The sequence below is a fragment of the Panicum virgatum genome, chromosome 4K (genome assembly GCF_016808335.1).
Source record: "Panicum virgatum strain AP13 chromosome 4K, P.virgatum_v5, whole genome shotgun sequence".
Classification (NCBI taxonomy): domain Eukaryota; kingdom Viridiplantae; phylum Streptophyta; class Magnoliopsida; order Poales; family Poaceae; genus Panicum; species Panicum virgatum.
In genome coordinates this window covers 37045485-37065087 of record NC_053139.1, presented here as the reverse complement: position 1 = coordinate 37065087, position 19603 = coordinate 37045485, and the positions used below count along the sequence as shown (strand labels likewise).

Here is a 19603-nt window from a genome sequence, read left to right as displayed (position 1 = left end):
CTCCTTTACAGCTGAAATAGGATCACGACGCGCGGTGCCCAACCGATGCCTCTTCTGCCTTTCCGACAGCATCAACTCATGGCGTGAGCGGAACCGCCTCCATGCAGTGCCCGCCCGAGGTGGCTACGACACTCGATTCCGGCGACGACGCCCTCTCCAAACGGTGGTGACATGCTATTCCGGTGACGACACCCAATCCCGGCGTAGGAGCTTGCTGTTTGAGCATGATGCAGGCCGTGAAGCCGCCGACGAATTGCGGGCCGCAGCCTGCAGGCCACATACACTGTGCTCTTATAGGCCGACTGATTTGATTCTCTGGTTTTCATCCTAGCAAATCAGCTAGTATACTTAGTTAATTATAATTAGCTTGAGTAGCTTCAATTCCATTTATGCCAGATTACCAGCTATGATTAGAGCTTCCTTTCTCACGGCACATGCAAGTTCATCTAGAAACTTGCAGTGGCATCTGGCATGCAGGGATCCAGGATGCAGGGCAGGGTCGCGGGGGAGCTGCAGCTTATGCTCGACGGTGAGACCAACAGAGCTCATGGCCTCCACTGTCCACGGCCGGATCAAGTGTCTTGGAGGCTGGCAAGAATGGTGAGCAAGTAGTGCCTAGTGCCGTGGAGGTCGGCGAGAAGGCGAGCAGGGAGTGTTGCAACCGTCTCCAATGTCCTTTTTTTCAAAGCACGAGCCAATCGAAGCGGATAAGATGAGTATGGTAAGGATAGGATGGTCAATAGTGTTGGTTTCTAATAAAATCAAATATAATAATAGAGGTAGTGTCCTAGAACAAATTACCATGATCCTATAGTGTCTTTTGAGAAAGACAATTTTTTAGTGGTTTGTGGCAAAAGCCACACTTGAAGAGTGTCCACCAACCAATTTTGCCAAGAAACAAACCAATATGCACATAAGCGGTGGTAGGTTGGTAAATTTCGCCAAATTGACATTCACAATCCATGAAAGCAGCCCTGGACTAGCCGTGAAATTTCTAAAGTTGGAAAGCTGGTTTTTTTACTTTTGACCCTTGCCACAGCTACCTTATTTGGTTGGCTGTTGACTTTTCCAAAAAGCAAAAGCACCTCTATAGCCAAACCAAACAGGGCCTGATAGTTGTGCTCTTAGATATGAGCATTATTTTAGCCTTATTTGTCATCATAGAGTTACCAAATGAAAGCCCATATAAAAAATTGAGCTCATGGTTCGGGCTCTACTTTTATGCATTTTATGGATGTTTGGCACAGTGATAGAAATCTTTTCTTTTGTTTGATTTATCCACTTATTTTGCTTGCTTGTGTTTTCATACAACATATTTAACATTTGGATCTAGCCCATCCACCATATGTGTAGTATTATGGGTAAACCTTGCTAATATGAAATGTACTAACAGGTTAACTCGTAGGTTTTCCTCTTCGTGGTCGTCTTGATGTGCCAATTAGAGATGATAGTCTGCCTCTAGACTAGAGTAAATGTGTGAATTGGGCACATTCATTAATTTTATTCTAACTTGTGTAGATTTATATACATATACAATTGTGTGTGTGTGTGTGCTTGCTTGAATTGTAAAACTTTTCCACTATGCCTATTTTGTAGGTATGTTGTTGTTCCAATAGGTAGGATAAATTTGGTTGGTGGAGACTCAAAGTTGATGATCTAACTTTTGATCAACACTAATCCAAACTTTCAATGATTTGAAGGTCTCCGCGATGTGTTATTGAGGTTAAAGTAGATCCAATAGAAATAGTTAACCAAACTTCAAATGAAGGAATTTTGGTCTTACACAATACTATTGGGCTAGCTCTGAACTACTTTTAGGCTTCCATGGGCTTATTATCCAAATTGTGTCTTTTGTACGGGACATCCACACCCATATATTAAGTGTATGGGACATCCACGGTATCTAACTTTAAGTGTATGTCATGCTCATGCCATCTCCTAAACATAACTATATGACCAACACAATGTAGCGGCAAGCTCTCAAATATTTCATCACGCAAAAATATAGAAACAGACTCATCTTACGTTAAACTTGAATGGTTATATCCAAGGGTATCATGAACTATCATGGATTCTGAAAACATCTCCAAACTCCAATGTTGATAGGTGCTAATATGAATCAATATAAGGATGGTCCGATCTTCACAAAAGTAGGTTTAAGAACAAGAGTAACTTTGCTGCAAACATCGGATAAGTAGTTTTATACCTGCCAAGGTTGGATGCGACCAAGCGATAGGAAGAGAGGCACCGAAACCTTGAGGACTTTGACTCAATCTTTGAACGACCATAGAACCACAAACTGGGACTAATCCACACAAAATGGTGCAGCCATATAGCACGAATTATATTAGGGTACCTTAGAAAGATCTTTCTCTCTAAATGGAGAGGTACATTGTTTAGAGAGAGGTGCATGTGCCTCCCTGCGAAATCTATGGTCTGATGCACGTTGCTGAGACTGCTGCAGGTAGGAGGTGTATGAGGGGTGGTGGTGCCATGGTTTGAGGAAGGGAGCAACAATGATAGGGGTTTGTGCAACAATGGAGGGATAAATAAAGCTTACATGTGACATGGTAAAAAATGATGTCGCGGCTAGCAATGTTTGCCTACATGGGTTACATGGCCGTGTACATGGCGTGTAAATGTTACTCAATGGCTAAGCGTGCAGTTTAGGCCATAAACGGTACATTACATGTTACACGGTATTATGCGGGTTATACGGTGTGTACACGGGCTAAATAGGCTATACTGCACGAAAAAAAACGTTCTAAACAAGCTAGTAGCATGCCGTTTAAGGTGAGCAGTGTGTTGTTTAGGATAAAGAACATATTTATCGTGGTATGCAAACCCACAACCGGGTGGCGTAATGCACCCGCCTAAACCCGGAGGGTGAGTACTCGGGGGTTAGCTAGGATTAGCCCAATCTCGGTGGTGGAACGCGATGAACACAACAGGTTTAGAGTGGTTCGGACCGCCAGAGCGTAATACCCTACATCTACTTGTGTTGTATTGCTTATGTTGTGAAGCTGAGTCTAGTGAGTCTGAGAATCTATGCCTGTGTGAACCTCGTGTCCATGTGAACCTGTGTTCTAGCGGGCGTGCTCTCCATTTTATATGTCCAAGGGGAGCACGTACACTGAGCGGCGGCCCGACAGGTGGGCCCGGTGATGTATTATAAACTACACTTTGGCCTTCAATGCCTCAGATCCGGAGATCTTGTTGTCGGCTTTCGTGCGTAGCTTCTGACCAGGGATGGTCTTGAGCTGTCCTGTCGGAGTAGAGTCTAGCCTCTGGAGCCGCGCGTCGAGGTCATGATGAAGCGCCGAACTACTGACTCAGTCCGATGTAGCAGCATGCACTATTACTCTAGTTCGTAGCTGGTCATCATGATTCGTTGCCCATCTGCGCGGCGCTGAGTCTTTAATGCTTGTCTTGGTAACTGACGAGCCTCCTTGGAAACAGGCGGGCTTACCGTGTTGTCATGTCACGCCTGTCCAACCCGTGAGTGGGTATCCGATGCCCTGCTCTGGCAACGCACGCCCCAACCACCAGCATTTAATGCGGCAGGAGGGCTGGCGATCCACAGCGTGGACTGACAAAAGCTGCCCCGTGCCCAACGGCAGCAGAGCACACATCAACCGCTCGCACTTAATGCGGGTGGGTGAGGGAGCTTCCAGCGGAAGACTTGCGCCCACGACCGCGTCTGCGTGACACGTGGCGGCTCCGGACCCCTCCCGAGCAGCTAGCTGAGCCGAGAGCTCACGGGGGTCCGGATAGGCACGTGGAGGTCCCGGACCCACCTGCGGGGGTTCAGGCCCGCGGCCACAGGTGCTGAGCATTTCCACCTCTGGGACACGTGGTGACACCGGACCCGTCCCCGAGCGGGAAGCGGGTCCGGAACCGTTGGTCCGGTGAGATAGAGCCGGACCCCAGGGGTCCGGCTGCTCAGCTCCTTAGGGCATAGTTACGGATAACTACGTGAGTCGTGGCATAGTAGGAGTGGGTACCCCAGTTGCAGGGTACCGACAGAGGCCCCGGGGCCCGCCTCGGGAGAGGCAACGAACCCGCAGGTGGGGGGCCACTACTGTGAGCAATTTGGCTGCTTCTGGCGCCCAGCGGTGCGCGCCGCAAAGGTCTTGTCCTGCGTCGTCCATCCTTTGGGTGACCTGCTGCATCATCACATTTGGACCTGCACATGACTCAAGGTAGATGCTTAGTAGCGTGCCCACGGGTCCCAAATCCTGTTGGCTGTGATCCTTTGAGATAAACAACTAGGCTCAGTGAACGGAGCTCGAGAGGCCGGCCTTTAGGTTAAGAGAAAGTCCGGACCTCTAGGTTCCCAGTCCTAGGTACTACGACACTCATTCACAGGAGGTGGTGCGTGCAGCCTTAGGGTACGAAACCAGGCTAAACGGCTACAGGTCTCCGGACCTCCCCGGAGAATGAGTGCGCTTCCCTGAACCTGCAGGTTCCCAGGGGTCCGAACCCCTCTCTTCCATGAGGGGTCTCGAGCTAAGTCACTAGCTAGCCAACTCAATTCGGACCATAATCACCACACAAGAGTAAGAAGCCACGTGGGGGTTAGCGCAAACAGAATGCGTAAATTGAAATTGGAATGTAACATCCTTAGAGGCGAACTGAGAATAAACTTTTCCTTTATAACTAGATGTACATGAGATGTGCGATGTAAGCCAGAACACGGGTTTATGAGGCCGGAGCTGTCCGGACCTCCGGGCCCCCAATCTTAGGTACTACGGTACTCGCCCTAGAGAGGTAGACCATGCAGGCTTAGGGTACTGTAGAAGCTCCTTAGCGCCCCCGATTTGTATACCGCAAGGGCACGGTTTCATGTAACTTTTCTCTTAGAGTATTCCCCCAAGGTTTATCAATCCACGGAACCAAAGAGACAAGAAACAATCTACTAACATAGAAATTCCTTTGTGTTGATGTGGTGTAAAACGAATCTAATCTATTAAAAACGACAAACACCGAAGGTAGCAAGAGAAAGTTAGAGATAACCAATCTAGATCATCTAGATCATGCATATGTTGTAGTTCCAGCTAGATGTAGTGAAGTAAGATAGATATGAATCTCAATGAAAAGCATCTTTAAACTCAAAATCTCCAATCCGATCCCTCGATACCCCACCTACTCAGTGGCAACGCCCTGTCACGACGCCGCCCCTTTGGACAAAAGTACCCTGAAGCAAGTCGAACCCCTTTGGTAGTTCCGCCATGAACCTCTAGCCACCATGACTATAAGATCATGCTAAGCGATCTATCTCGATAATAGATCTAGGATGAAGCAAACCCAAAGAAAAGAACGAAATCGAAAGAGAGAACATGGTCGCTAAACATTCGGAATCACAAATAACTTCACCATGAATGATTGTACATCACAAGATCACAACCGGGGCCCTACCTTGATCTTGATGATCCTAGCTCCAGAACTCCGACGTGGTCTTCCTTGCAAGATTCCCACGTCGGCTAGGGCAAACCCTAGACAACTAGCACGACCCTCGGCTCTCCGAGAGGTGTCCCTCTATCTTCTCTGCTCCTTGGCGTCGTCTCCCGAATTGATCTTTGCGTGAACCTTGGGGAGGGGTCTTTAAATAGCCTCAAGAAACCCTAGGTCAAAGGGGAGGCCGAACCGACCTAAAAAAGGGCTGGGCCGGCTGGCCCAATGGGCCTAGGCCGGCCGGCCTGGCTCATTCCTTCGCCGTCTCATGTCCTTCTTTCTCCCCAAGTCTCCTGGAATCTTCTAGAGTTTATGCCTTTCACGATTGCACCCCATTAGACGTCGTTATCTTCGAGATTTCTTCGAATAAATGGATAGGATGGAAAATCATTCCTTAAATATCTCTTTGCTTTGCTTAGCCCCGAAGTATCTTGATCTTATCTTGTGGGCTTTGTCCTTTGGGCTTCATTGGAGGGTGGATGTGCATGAACGGACCTCTAATCATCATGGCCTTCGATCCTTTGTTCGGGCTTTGGCCTTTGTCTTTCTTCGTGTCATCGTGTGATCGTGGGCCTCGTCATTTCATGCTCCAAAATTGGTCAAAAACCTGCAAAAACAAAGTACCTCCAAAATATATGTGCAAATGCGAAAACGACCAATAATTGGGCCGAGTCTAGTGAGTCTGAGAATCTGTGCCTGTGTGAACCTCGTGTCCGTGTGAACCTGTGTTCTAGCGGGCGTGCTATCCCTTTTATATGTCCAAGGGGAGCACGTACACTGAACGGGGCCCCGACAGGTGGGCCTGGCGATGTATTATAAACTACACTTTGGCCTTCAATGTCACAGATCTGGAGATCTTGTCGTCGGCTTTCGTGCGTAGCTTCTGACCAGGGATGGTTTTGAGCTGTCCTGTCGGAGTAGAGTCTAGCCTCTGGAACCGCGCGTCGAGGCCATGATGAAGCGCCGAACTATTGACTCAGTCCGCTGTAGCAGCGTGCACTGTTGCTCTAGTTAGTAGCTGGTCATCATGACTCGTTGCCCATCCGCGCGGCGCTGAGTCTTTAATGCTTGCCTTGGTAACTGACGAGCCGCCTTGGAAACAGGCGGGCTTACCGTGTTGTCATGTCACGCTTGTCCAACCCGTGAGTGGGTATCCGATGCCCTGCTCTGGCAGCGCACGCCCCAAGCACCAGCATTTAATGCGGCAGGAAGGCTGGCGATCCACAGTGTGGACTGACAAAAGCTGTCCCGTGCCCAGCGGCAGCAGAGCACGCATCAACCGCTCGCACTTAATGCGGGTCGGTGTGGGAGCTTCCAGTGAAAGGCTTGCGCCCGCGCCCGCGTCTGCGTGACACGTGGCGGCTCCGGACCCCTCCTGAACAGCTAGCTGAGCCGAGAGCTCAGGGGTCCGGATAGGCACGTGGAGGTCCCGGACCCACCTGCTGGGGTCCGGATCCGCGGACACAGGTGCTGAGCATTTCCACCTCTGGGACACGTGATGACACCGGACCCGTCCCCGAGCGGGAAGCGGGTCCGGGACCGTTGGTCCTGCGAGATGGAGCTGGACACTAGGGGTCCGGCTGCTCAGCTCCTTAGGGCGTAGTTACAGATAACTACGCGAGTCTTAGCACAATAGGAGTGGATACCCCAGTTGCAGGGTACCGACAATATTGATCAAAGATCTTGCTTAAAGATTCAATTTTAATTCACGTAGAAGTGGATGCAAAACTCTCCAATAGTCATTCTCACTTTTTTGACATGTCATTAATAGCGTGCACACGTCTACACGCTACACAGACCCATAACGATTGTTTAGTGTTTACGGTTTAGGAGAACATTGGCGTCTAGGCAACAATTTGTCCAATTTGATTGTTGGAGGGTGCATGATTTCAGTTTTCAAGTTGGTGGTGTTTTTGGCGAAAAGTACATAAAGGGTAAAATTGACTTCACTCTTCTAGTATACAATAGTAGAGTCGTTTTGTGTATATCTATACTATAAAAATTGAAACGCCTTTTCACCAAAACTAGTGGAGATGTTCACATTATTTAATTTTCTTTCCATGAAACCATGATGTCATTTATTTTTCTTCCAAATATAATACACGTCTTTTTTTCCTTCTATAAATAATGAAGTCAATTATTATCCTTTCAAAACAAATAATGATGCAAATTATGGGTGAATGCATGTGCAAAGGAAAGTAAAGTATGTGCCAAAGGAAAGTAATAAGCAGATATAAGGGGTGGGTAGATGAAAGTGATTGGTGTAAAAAAGTATTACGATTTTATTAGAAATATTTTCCTTGTATAAAAAAATAGGGTCTCCACTCCCTTTCGTCAAACCACTGGACCTAACAAGTATCAACATTTATATTATAGATATAGATTAGGCCAATCATACCTCTCACAGATATCCCACTTATCATGCCAAAGGTTTGACGAAAAAGGACGTAGACTCACGAAATTGATAGAAGAAAAATATTTCTATCAAAATCCTAATACTTTTTACGCCAAGCACTTCCATCTACCCACTCCTTTACCCATATATTGGTTTTCTTTGACACACACTTTATTTTCCTTTTTGCACATACATCCACCCATAATTTGTGTCATTATTTGTTTTGGAAGGATAATGATTGATATTATTGTTCTATAAAAGAAAAAAAAAGACGTGTATTATTTTTGAAAGGAAAATATCTCCACTAGTTATCTAGAAACACAACAAAACATTTACCCTTGCGTGGGCAAACATGTCATTTTATCTCTCAACCATTCAAAATTCTGGATCTAATGGCAGTCATGTAAGGGTGGTAGGCAGCCAAGGGCAAACTTAATGGCAATCTGGTAAATATTAACAAAACCAGGGGCAAACGTTATGGCAGAGTTGAAATTTTGAAATGGCGCAGTGGCAATTTTGCCGCGACCTCCCAACTTCCTCTGCGGCGCTCTTCCTGTTCCTCAACCTCCGCCACCAGAGGCCCTGTGACTCCGCCGCCGCGGCAGCTAGGGCACGGGCTCCCGGCGACTGGGTGTCTCTCGCCGCAGGTAAGTTCTCTCTGGCATGTCACTCCCCCACGCTGCTCCTGCATGTTATTGTCCTCCCGCTTCTGGTCTTGCCCTCTCATCCCGGATGCACCTCGCAGGCCCCGTCGAATGGATCGCCGGCAGTTAGGTCGTCACAATCCATAGAGTAGGGGCAGGCAACGCCGTCCCCAGCAGGAGCAGCAGGCAGCAGTCCGCACGGCAGCATCGCGGCACGCGCAGCTCTCGCGAGTGCGACGGTGCCGGCGCATCTATTGCCGCCGCCGCCGCCTGTCCGGCTGGTTCGCGGTGCGCCGTGCGCCCGCGTCGGCAGACCGCCGGCTGCCGGAGGCACGGATCCCTCCTCGCTCGCGAAGTCGCCTCTCGCCGGCTCGCCCGTCGTCGCCTCGTCGGCAGCTCGTAGATTGGTTCCTCTTCGGCTCCGTGGCCGCGTGCGCGCCGTCCCGGAAGGCATCAGGTGCCATCGGTCCCCCTTTTTCTTAGATATTTATCTTCACCCTTTCTAATTTTTATTCAATTCGTTAAATGGAATACTAGATTGAAAGTTGAACTATTTTGTCCTAATTTTTGCTGAAATTTCAGAGGTATACTTGCAATTAGTCAGAGGAAATGGAACATGTTGATGCACCAAATGTCCACTAGGCATTTTTAGTGTCTTCCAAGTCATTCTTAACTACTGTATCACACTATTGACGGATAATTTGAAGCATATGTTGAATTTGAACCATGACATATACTTTTCCTAATTTTTCTATATGTGACCTATCTGAGTTCGTATTGCCAGAATTTTGGCCCTAGTCTTGACCAATTCCTGGATCCGCCACTGTTTTCAGGCTGTCTTCCACTGTCAGAGGCCACCTTGAATCTGCGTCCATTGTAATTGACTCCTCTTCTGCTGCTGGAGGTGCAGATCCATCCAGACTTGGACTGCTCTTCTCATCTCTGGGTAATGGAAGCCCTATCTTTCCTGGATGGATAATTCTAAGAGTTAGTTTTGTTGCTCTTCCCTTTCTATACATACAGCATTGTAATCCATCGAATAAAATTATCCGTCCTGTCATATCTGCCCACTTCATTGTGATCTATTTTCTGCATGTCTAGGAGAGCTAGTACTGAATTGCGATTTCCACACAATCATGTGGGGGGTATTAAGCTGCACTGCTGCAGAACTTCATTATGTTTTGGACCTTTGGGAGCTTGTTGGGGAATCTTAATATTATTAGATATTATTAGATACTAGTGGAGATGTACGTGCCACAGACATGTATTTAATTTTTCTTCCATCAAGTAACGATGTCATTTATTTTCCTTGAAAAATTATACGTCTTTCTTTTCCTTCCATAAAACAATGGTGTCAATTATTATCCTTCCAAAACAAATAATGAAGCGAATTATGGGTTAACGCCTGTGCAAAGGAAAGTAAAGTGTGTGCCAAAGGAAAGTAATAAGCGGGTACAAATATAGGAGATTGCTGGTGTAAAAAGTATTAGGATTTTGGTAGAAACATTTTCCTTCTATCAAAAAATGGTTCACCACCCCCTTTCGTCAAACCTCTGGACCTGACAAGTGGGACCTTCATGAGGAGTAAGGTGGGCCTAATCTTAGTGAGAAAGAGTTTCAATTCTTTCAACTGTTATAGTATAGATGGATTAGGAATGATGCATCAAGATCATCTTTGGTTGAGGGCCCATGTAAATAAATTAACATTGTCTCGCAAACAGAAGTGTTTTTTTTCTTCTTATTTTCCTTTGGGATTGAGCATTTTTATAGTTGTTCCATTGTCCTGATTCCTGATTGTCTTGTCTCTCAGGGTGATTCATTGAGAAACTTGCTGCACACGCATGTTTGCACTAATCACTTTAAAAATGATCTCTGCTTCTGAGTTCTTTTCACACTGGCATTAGGTCCATTTTATTTGTGATGCTATAGATGCAGTAGTAATTTTTATGTTCTTGTCTTATTGTCTTGTGATTCTGCTTTCTCATAGCATCCCTTGATGTGGGGCATATTTGTCAATGGACTTGGTATTTGTCAAGTTGCACAGAGAACATCATGGTCACTACAAATTTGTATTTTATACACTGTATAATGACTCCTGTATAATGTAGTTGGTTAATATAGGAATCTTGTATTGAACTTCATGTCTTCATTTATTGCCAAGTGCCCAAGTCATACATGGTTACAATCAGATGAATTTGACTGGTAAATGATCATGCTGATATAGCAAGGGAGTTCTTGAATATATAAGCAAACTACTATCCAGTCACAAAACTTGATGTTTAGACAATGATGACGTGTATAGCTTATCTATAAATTTAATAATTTGGTGATATTGTGAGTGTAATTTTCAAGACAAATCTACATCTATGAGCTTTGAAAGCAGCGTTATCCTAAATGCTGAACAGTTGACCACCTATTGTTTACCTTATTTGGGCTAAATCGCCATTTAAACAGGTTAAGCGGTCATTAAATGTGCTAAAGAGTGATAAACGAACACGGGTAGCTGCTATGTAGCGATTACATGACGTGTAAACGGGCTAAATGGTCGTGTAGGTGAACAGTGTTTAAAACTCTTGTGGTCAAAGTTTTCATAAAAAATGACTACAGCCTTCTCAATACTTTTAACTGGAAGGAGTAGTTTTGCAGGGTTTTTTTTTGGTTCATTGGGCAATTCACAACAAAAACTTCTTTAAATCATGTGTGATCATGCTAAGAACCCGTGGCATGCCCTAGAAAGCCAGCTTGCCTAGAGTTTGTTGATGAATGGAGCACATCCCATGCCAGCATTTTGAACATTGTCAACGCTGAATATGGTTTTTAGTATAATTTCCAAGTAAAAATAATATCTTTAGTATTCTTGTTTGTGCATATCTAGATGTGATCTTCTCTGCACAATAGAATGCATCCCTTTGTTGGAAATGTCAGGCTTATCTAGGTGTTGTTAAAAGCAATTCTCTTTCCCGGACCCCTCACCTTTGTGTGGGAACTTTCAGCACTTGGTAGGCCCGTTGGTTGCTAAAATAGCTCAGATTATGTTAATGTATACATGTTAAACAAACTCACTGCGAATAGGTTCATACTCACTGCACTACAAGAAGGTCTGGCTGTGTATGCAGTTCCCCTTTGGCTGCTAGTGACATTTGTGATGTGGTGAGCTCGCACCGCATTTGGTTGACGACATCATTTGTTTATGAGTAAATTTAAAAGACATAAAATTATTTTGAGACCTGTTGCAGTGAACTACAATGCACATTGCAAAAACCTACAACTATTTTGACACTTGTCGCAGAAAATTACGATTTTGACATCTTTGGCCTACCTAATTCGTGCAACAGAGGCTGATGGATGGGTCCATGGTTTTAAAGTTTCCTTTTCGCAACAAAGTGTCAAAGTATTTATGTTTTTTTTTGCAATGGACACTAGAAATTGCTGTTTCGTGGAACATATGTCAAAATACTTGAAGATTTTGAAATTTTCTCTCCTTCTATGGTTGTACAGATTGCAAGTAGAACAATCCTTGCTCAATCACATATTTGGGAACAGTTAAAAAGAACACATACCCATTGTACAGCCTAGTTTATAGATTTGTAGGTGAATTCAGCCAAAGGTGCAATTGCCAAAAGTTTTGAGCATGCCTATGTACTTGGGATAGGCAAGTCAAAACAAAATACTGTTGGCTTCACTATTATATTGCGATCCAACTATGCAAGATGAAAATCCAGTTTACAATACTGATTCTGAGAATGTCGGTAATAGAGGCTAAAGTGTGGTTTGGGACCTTATATTTAGAACAATGTAGAATAGTTTAATATCACATATATCAGTTATAGATAGTGCATTTTGTGATACAAGATATGACCATATGTTTAATGCTGCAATCTGCTCCCTGTTTACAAGATTCCCATTTTATGTGAAATTGATATTTCACTGTTGAGGCACTTGCCTCACAGTTTTGTCTATTTGATACTTGTGAAATTGTTGTCACTTCATGAAATGGCCTTTGATTCAATAGAGTAGAGTCCGTAAACATAGACTTTGTTTGGTCATAACATATATTTTTTTTTGTTCTTCCATAACTTGCAGGACCTGACGTTGCCATAGGTTCTATTTGCACCTGAGAAGTGAACTAATTCAAGTTGTTGGTACACTCATTGGATGGTTTAAGAAAGGGCCTGGAAGCCTTGTGTGGATAACATTTGTGTTAAGGCTGTTAAGCTTGGGAACCGATTCGGTAATCAGCACAATGGAGTGCAACAGAGAAGAGGCCTTGAAGGCCAGGGAAATTGCTATTAAGAAGTTGGAAAACAAAGATTTTGTTGGTGCTAAAAGGATTGCCCTTAAAGCACAGAGAATTTTTCCACAGCTTGAGAACATACCCCAGCTGTTAACTGTCTGTGAAGTACATTGTGCAGCAGAAGCAAAGATAAACGGGATGTTGGATTTCTATGGAATTCTCCAAGTGGAAGGGACAGCGGATGAGATGACCATAAAGAAGCAATATCGTAAGCTTGTCCTCTCACTTCACCCTGATAAAAACAGTTATGTTGGTGCAGAATCCGCTTTCAAGTTTGTTGCAGAAGCATACTCAACATTGTCTGATCGAGCAAAACGATATGCATATGACATCAAATGGAGGGTTGCTTCTAAAGCTGCACCAAAGCAGGCTACACAACCGACACAGGCTGCAGAACCAACACGGGCTACACAACCGAAACAGGCTGCCAAACCAAAGCAGGCCGCCAAACCAAAGCAGGCTGCCAAACCAAAACCGGCTACTCAACCTAATCTGGCTGAGGAAACAAATCAGGCTACACAGCCAATGCAGGCGACAGAACCAAAACAGACCAATCAACCGAAGCAGTCTACAGAAGCAATGAAGACTACAGAGCCGATTAACAAAAATGATGCAGATAAAAGTAGCACGGCAGGATATGGAACATCAGGTTCACCAACCACTGATAAGTGGACTTTCTGGACTGTGTGCACCCACTGTAAAACAAAATACAAGTACTACGGTAACATTCTGAATCGTCAGATCCGCTGTCAGAACTGCAGGCAGAATTTTTTTGCAAACAACATAAATAAAGAAGATGTGCCTCCTCTATTCTCATCGAAAGCAGCCAATGGTGCTGCGCAACAGGGCTGTGTTCCCACTCAACAAGGCTGTTCTACTAATTTCTCTTCTAGAGAGAACCAACAGGCAAGGCCTGTGATGAATGGAGCACAATATGGTGAACAAATGAAGAGCGGTTCAAAACCAAGTGGTGAGGGTATGTTTAATCATACAGAGACAAGTGAACAAGGGGGGGATACATCAGCAGAGCCAGGTGCTGCAGGGATCCCTAGTCCACGGAGATCTTCTAGGAGAAAAGCATTTATTGATGCCAACAACATTCTGAATTCTCCAAAGAAAAAGAGTCGGACAATAAAAGATTGGTTCTCAAATGCTGCCCCCAGTTCTAATAAAGTGTTTGATGATAATGCTGCCCATGCTGATGGACCGGCTAGTGAACCTCATGTCTCCAGCAAAACAAATAACCAAGAGAAAGGTTGTACCGTCAATGAAAGCAATCAAATGAATTACAAAGAAGCTCATGATACAGCTGCTGAGAAGCCTTGCAATGCTGGGGGCTTCACGTACCCTGATCCAGAATTTTATAACTTTGATATGTTCAGGAGTGTCAATCTGTTTGCAGTTGATCAGATATGGGCACTTTATGATGACCAAGATGCCATGCCGAGATATTATGCTAGAATAAGACGTCTTGATACTACCAGCTTCAGAGTTAAGTTCACTTGGCTGGAGCATGATGCAGTGAATGATGAGGAGTACGAATGGACTGATAATAACCTGCCTGTTGCTTGTGGGAACTATACCCTAGGAAAGACAGAGGTGTCACAAGATCCCCTCATGTTTTCTCACATTGTTTCATCATGGGTGCAAGGCAAAAAAAGGGGTTCTTATGTAATACATCCAAGTAAAGGTGAGGTATGGGCTCTTTATAAAGGCTGGAGTATGCAGTGGACCTCAGATGCAGATAATCATAGATCTTATGAGTACGAAGTTGTGGAGGTCCTTTCAAACTTCACAATGGAAACTGGTGTCACTGTTGTCCCCTTGGTCAAGGTTGAAGGTTTTGTGAGTCTTTTTGCAAAAGCAAAGGACAAATCATCATTTGTTATACCATCAAGCGAACTACTTCGATTTTCTCACAGCATCCCATTTTTCAGAACAAGGGGTAATGAGAAGGTTGGCGTCCCATCTGGATTTCTTGAACTAGATGCTGTATCACTTCCTAGTAACCTGGATGTAGCATTTCCACCAGTTGCTCTTGACTCTTGTGTGCCTATCGACAGTACAATGAACAGTGGGTTTGTTGACTTGACCGATACTACACCTGGCCCTGGAAATGGACAAAGTGCTCAAAAGGGCAATAAGAGAAAAGGAGAAAGGCAGAAAAATCATTCCCTTCAAACTCCTGCTCAGCAGCCTAATGCTGGTCATGTTAGTGTGTCTGGTGATTCCACTCAGCAAGGCTATCCCTCTCCCACGATTTTCACATATCCAGAAACAGTATTCTACAACTTTGAAGAAGACCGTTCATATAATAAGTTTGAACGAGGACAGATATGGGCTCTTTACAGTGATTTTGATAAACTTCCCAAGTACTATGGTTGGGTTACCAAAGTTGATCTGGATCCATTCAGTGTGCATCTGACTTGGCTGGAAGCTAGCCCTCAATCAGAACAGGAGAATATGTGGTTGGAGCATGAGGTACCTGTGAGCTGTGGGACATTTAAAATCCGCAACTGGAGGATCAAGTACAACACGACTGATCCATTCTCTCATGTAGTAGTAGATACTCAAGTTGGTTCAAAACGGCACTTTGAAATTCACCCACAAGTAGGGGAGATTTGGGCGCTCTACAACAATTGGTTACCTGGCTGGGTTCCTTCAAGCAAGGATACTTGTGAATATGCCATTGGTGAGATCACTGAGCGCACTGACGCTACCACAAAAGTCCTATTTCTCACTCAGGTCGATGGTTACAGAACTATATTCAAGCCAGACAGTGAGAGGAGTATCCTTGACGTGCCTACAAAAGACGACATACGGTTTTCTCATCGGATACCTTCTTTCCGTCTAACGAAGGAAAAGGGAGGCAAGCTCTGTGGCTTCTATGAGCTGGATCCAGCTTCTATTCCTGATCCTTTCCTCTCTGTGAGCACCCTCTGACTTGCAGAAGCTCAATTCGGCTGCCCTGAAGCAACTAAGATTAATTAGTTCCAGTTAACTGAAGTGGGCGATCAGTTCTATTGTATATGTTTATGCACGTTCATGCGCCAGGCAACTGTGATTTTGGGCGAAACCTTGATATATGTTCCAGCTCATAGGCCTTCATCTTATGCCCGTCTAATGTTGATGCCTGTGAATCTGTAACCTATTTGTTGGTAGTGTCTTTGCCTGCAGGCGAGGGCAGTGGCCCCTCTGTTATCAGCTGCCAAACAGCTCCGCGCAATGTATGCTGTCTCTCAAATCCTCAACTGTAAACTTAGGACTATCAATTTTATTTGCCATTGTTGCTGACTTGCTGTTGCCCTGATGATGCTGTAGGGTAGGGACCTAGCTGCAAACTTGCAATGAAGATTTTGTGTGCAGGGAGGCATTCTTTCGGTTTGTGCTAAATGCTAAGGTAGTAATATCAATTAATTTTGTTTTAAATATCGTGTGAAAAAAAATTCATGGAAATCTTATAGTGACAGTAGCAGGGTTGAATTTCTAGGGTAATCGCCCCCTTTGTATTGGCCTTCCGTACTTGAATGCATGAAACCAACTTGCAATTGCACTTTATTGATTTGTATGATGGGGCCAAAAAGCATGAAAGCTTTTCTTTCTGATAATATGAAATGTGTCATCCTGATTGAATCTTATTCCCTTGCTTAGCATGTCGCCTCTGTTTTAGATGGCGGGAACCGACAGTTCACAAAACCGTGAACATGATGACCCAGAACCAGAAGAAATGCGCAACCACCACCGCCAAGGTTGGCGGCGGAGCTGATGACCGCCGTGGTGGCGGCGACGTTACTTAAGGCGAATTCGATGGCGGCGCCGCCTGCTCCAACGATTCAAACGCCAGCGTCGAGCCATGGATGTCGTAGATCATGTGCGTGCCGGCCTGGATCAGGCTGCCGAGGAGCGACACGCCGCTGGACGACGACGGCAGGATCGTCAGGCACTCCAGCACGCTGCCGGCATCCATGTAGAAGTAGTTCCCCACTTCCAGGCCCATGAGGGCGCCACCGCCGAAGACGAGCGCGACGGCCGGGATCTTCGCCGCCGTGGCCATTGACTGGCTCGCGTAGCAGAGGTCGAGACCGAGCGCCGAGCCGTCGACCGTGGGCAGCCGTATCGTGCTCGCCAGCGCCTGCCTGAGGAGCTTGTACGCGCTCTCCTCGAGGAACGTGACGGGGACGGCGATGCTCAGGACCACGCCGCCGCCCAACCCATCCTTTCGGATGTCGAACGTCCCCCGAGGGATGGCAAGGTCCTCGCCGTCGACCCTTACGCCGGTGAGCCCGACGAGGTAGGCGTTGGGGTAGTCGCTGCTGGCGAGCAGCCGACGAGGGAGAGGGGGCCCCTGCCGAGGCCGATCACGCCTTGCGCGCCGCCGAAGTCGCCCGCGCTGTCGACGCCGTCGACGCGTCCGCCGCCGAAACGTGAACGCCTCAGTGGCGAGGTACCCGGTGGTGTTCGCCTCACCGCCTCTGTACATGTAGGTGTAGCCGCACCTGTCGCCGTCGTCGGGGCTGCACGTCTGCGTGACGAAGTCCTGGCACGTGGTGCTCGTGCACGGAAGCTCGGCCATGGTGGTGGACAGGGCTGGGTTGAAGGGCGGCGCTGTCACGTCGCCGTCGTCGCAGGTGGCGCAGGAGCACTGCGTCCACACGAACTCGCTGGAGATGTCCAGCGCGCCCGACACGCTCTGCGGAGGCGTGCCGACGCTGTAGCTGTACAGGTACATGCCGGCGTTAGTGGCCGGGGCCTGGCTCTGGCCGCTAGTTCGCTGGCCCGGGCTATTGGGTGATGAGCTGCCGACGCCCGGCTTGCTCTGATCATCGGAGCTGCCGCCCCCCCTGCCCCTGACTAGGGAGGAGATCGGCCATGTCCGACGCGCGTGGTCCTTGAAGAACTTCTTGAGCTGCTGCTTTGTCCCTGGGGTCATGGTGAAGCGTGGGAACTTGGCAGGTCTACCCATCCGAGGCAGGAGGATGACGACAAGGAGGGCAACGGCAAGAGCGTGGGTTACTCTGCGATTTGCCATTAGTGGCAACTCCTAATTTTTGGCGGGAACAAGGACCACAATAGGGTGGAGCTCAACTAGATTCAATGACGAATGCGACTTAGATCCAGTAGTGACTGCTATTTATAGCCTTCCATAGATCACAATGTAGGTGGCTAAAGTCTGCTGTGTGAGGAACAGGTCAATCGCAGATCTCAAGGCCGAGCAAGACAGCAAGGCCTCCACTGCTTGTCTGCATTATGTTGACCGCGTTGTGCTTAGTAAACGCCAAGTCGTGGTGTTACTAACTGCTTGTTAGTAAACCTTAAGTGGTTGAGTCACTAACATCTCAATTATGTGCACCATCGTAATTACGAACAGTTCATTGTTGGTTCCTCAGAAGTTGACTTTAGTGCCAAATTGGGCTAATATATAACCCAGCAATAAATTGCATAGTTAGAGGAACCAGTATTGTAGGGTTAACTTAGCTGATCATTAATCCATAAACTAATAATGTCCTCGGACCTCAGCTGTACACATCGAACTTTCAGCACACGGAAACACAGCTGATTTGGATTGACAGGGAGCAAAATTGAGTATGTACAAAGTAAAAAGGGAAGTAAGGAAATAATGGAACTGCCACATAATCAAGTATATGTTTGCTAAGATCTAGTTTTACGAAAATATGAATGACACAAATTAAGAACAATCACTATGAAAACTACATGTGAAGAATCTTCAACCATGTTGCATAGGTAAAAAAAAATTCTACTAGGATGTTTTTTTTCTAAAAAATAAAAATAAAACAGAAAGAACAAGAAAAGAAAAGCCGCATAAATATTGCTCATGCGGACCGCATCATAGGCACTGTTTGGAGAATTAGCCCTTGGGTTAATTTGAGGACTAAAGTTTAGTGCTTGAATTAGCCTTCTAAAGTTTAGCCCTAGAGTTATTTGGATCCAAGGACTAATTTGAGAACTAAAGTATATTTCAATCACTGGCTCTAGCTTCCATGCATGGGGTTGGGGAGAAAAGTAACTTTTCGGTGGAGCTCACGCATAAATAGTTTCAATAAACATTTCTTGGAGGGGCTAATTTTTTAGAAGGCGCTAATTTACTCTAGCTCCAAATAGCCCAACTGTTCGAACCCTTTGGAGCTAAAAGGAGAGGGGCTAATTTTTAGCCCTGACATAGATAGGGCTATGGTCTGGGGGCTGCTGGGGGTCACACAGGTGACCCCCAGCAGACTTGTCACCCACTACAGATTTTATGTTGCTAAGTCTAAACTGGCCCAACAAACCAGTCCATAGTTAAATTTGTTCTAGAATAAATTTATTTTGTTTCGGAACAATTTTTAATTATTCTAACAATACACAAAATTTGTTCAGGAGTCATAATTTTTTGTTCCGGAACAAAAAAAATAGTTATTGGACATTATGCAATGGTTTGATTGTCAGTGGTCCGAGCGACTCCTAACATTTGCCCTGTGGTCTCGTACTCTCATGGAAATTGAAGAAAATGGGCATTAGTTAGGCTGTCACAAATCATTGCTAGCGTAACCGACCTTGGTCCTCTCAAAAAAAAAAATCAGCCTCTGCTAGCTTCGGAAATCTACCCGCGGCCCACCAAAAGTGCAGCGGGAGTGGTGTGGGCCGCGTGACTGATCAACTTTTTTTAGAATCGCGCGAGGTCTGTCACGGCGGGGTTTGCTCGGGGGCAGCGTGCGCCACTGCGCGCTGTTCTGTCACAGTCCACAGAAGCGGTTTATGCTCCCTCCGTTCGAAAAAAATATAAATCTTGTTTTCGGAGGAATCAAACAGTTTTAATTT

At 45.9% G+C, this 19603-nt stretch overlaps 2 protein-coding genes across 4 annotated transcripts; one reads left to right on the top strand and one right to left on the bottom strand.

Annotated features, from left to right (window-relative positions):
• The first annotated feature begins 8374 nt into the window (after nucleotides 1-8374).
• On the top strand, nucleotides 8375-16345 carry LOC120703804. 3 transcript variants are annotated; one of them, XR_005687263.1, is made up of 5 exons: nucleotides 8375-8496; nucleotides 8595-8950; nucleotides 9327-9439; nucleotides 12577-16014; nucleotides 16109-16345. XR_005687263.1 is itself a non-coding variant. In XM_039987977.1 (4 exons), the coding sequence occupies exon 4, from the start codon at nucleotides 12737-12739 to the stop codon at nucleotides 15728-15730; it is 2994 nt and encodes a 997-aa protein (XP_039843911.1). In that variant the 5' UTR covers nucleotides 8375-8496; nucleotides 8595-8950; nucleotides 9327-9439; nucleotides 12577-12736; the 3' UTR covers nucleotides 15731-16340. The 3 variants fall into 3 exon arrangements, 2 of the variants coding, with proteins under 2 accessions (XP_039843911.1, XP_039843912.1); XM_039987977.1 differs by having other exon boundaries at nucleotides 12577-16340; XM_039987978.1 differs by having other exon boundaries at nucleotides 9327-9480; nucleotides 12577-16340.
• Nucleotides 15852-17868, bottom strand: LOC120703805 (aspartic proteinase nepenthesin-1-like). Its single transcript, XM_039987979.1, has one exon. The coding sequence runs from the start codon at nucleotides 17814-17816 to the stop codon at nucleotides 16581-16583; it is 1236 nt and encodes a 411-aa protein (XP_039843913.1). The 5' UTR covers nucleotides 17817-17868; the 3' UTR covers nucleotides 15852-16580.
• Between the last annotated feature and the right edge of the window lie 1735 nt (nucleotides 17869-19603).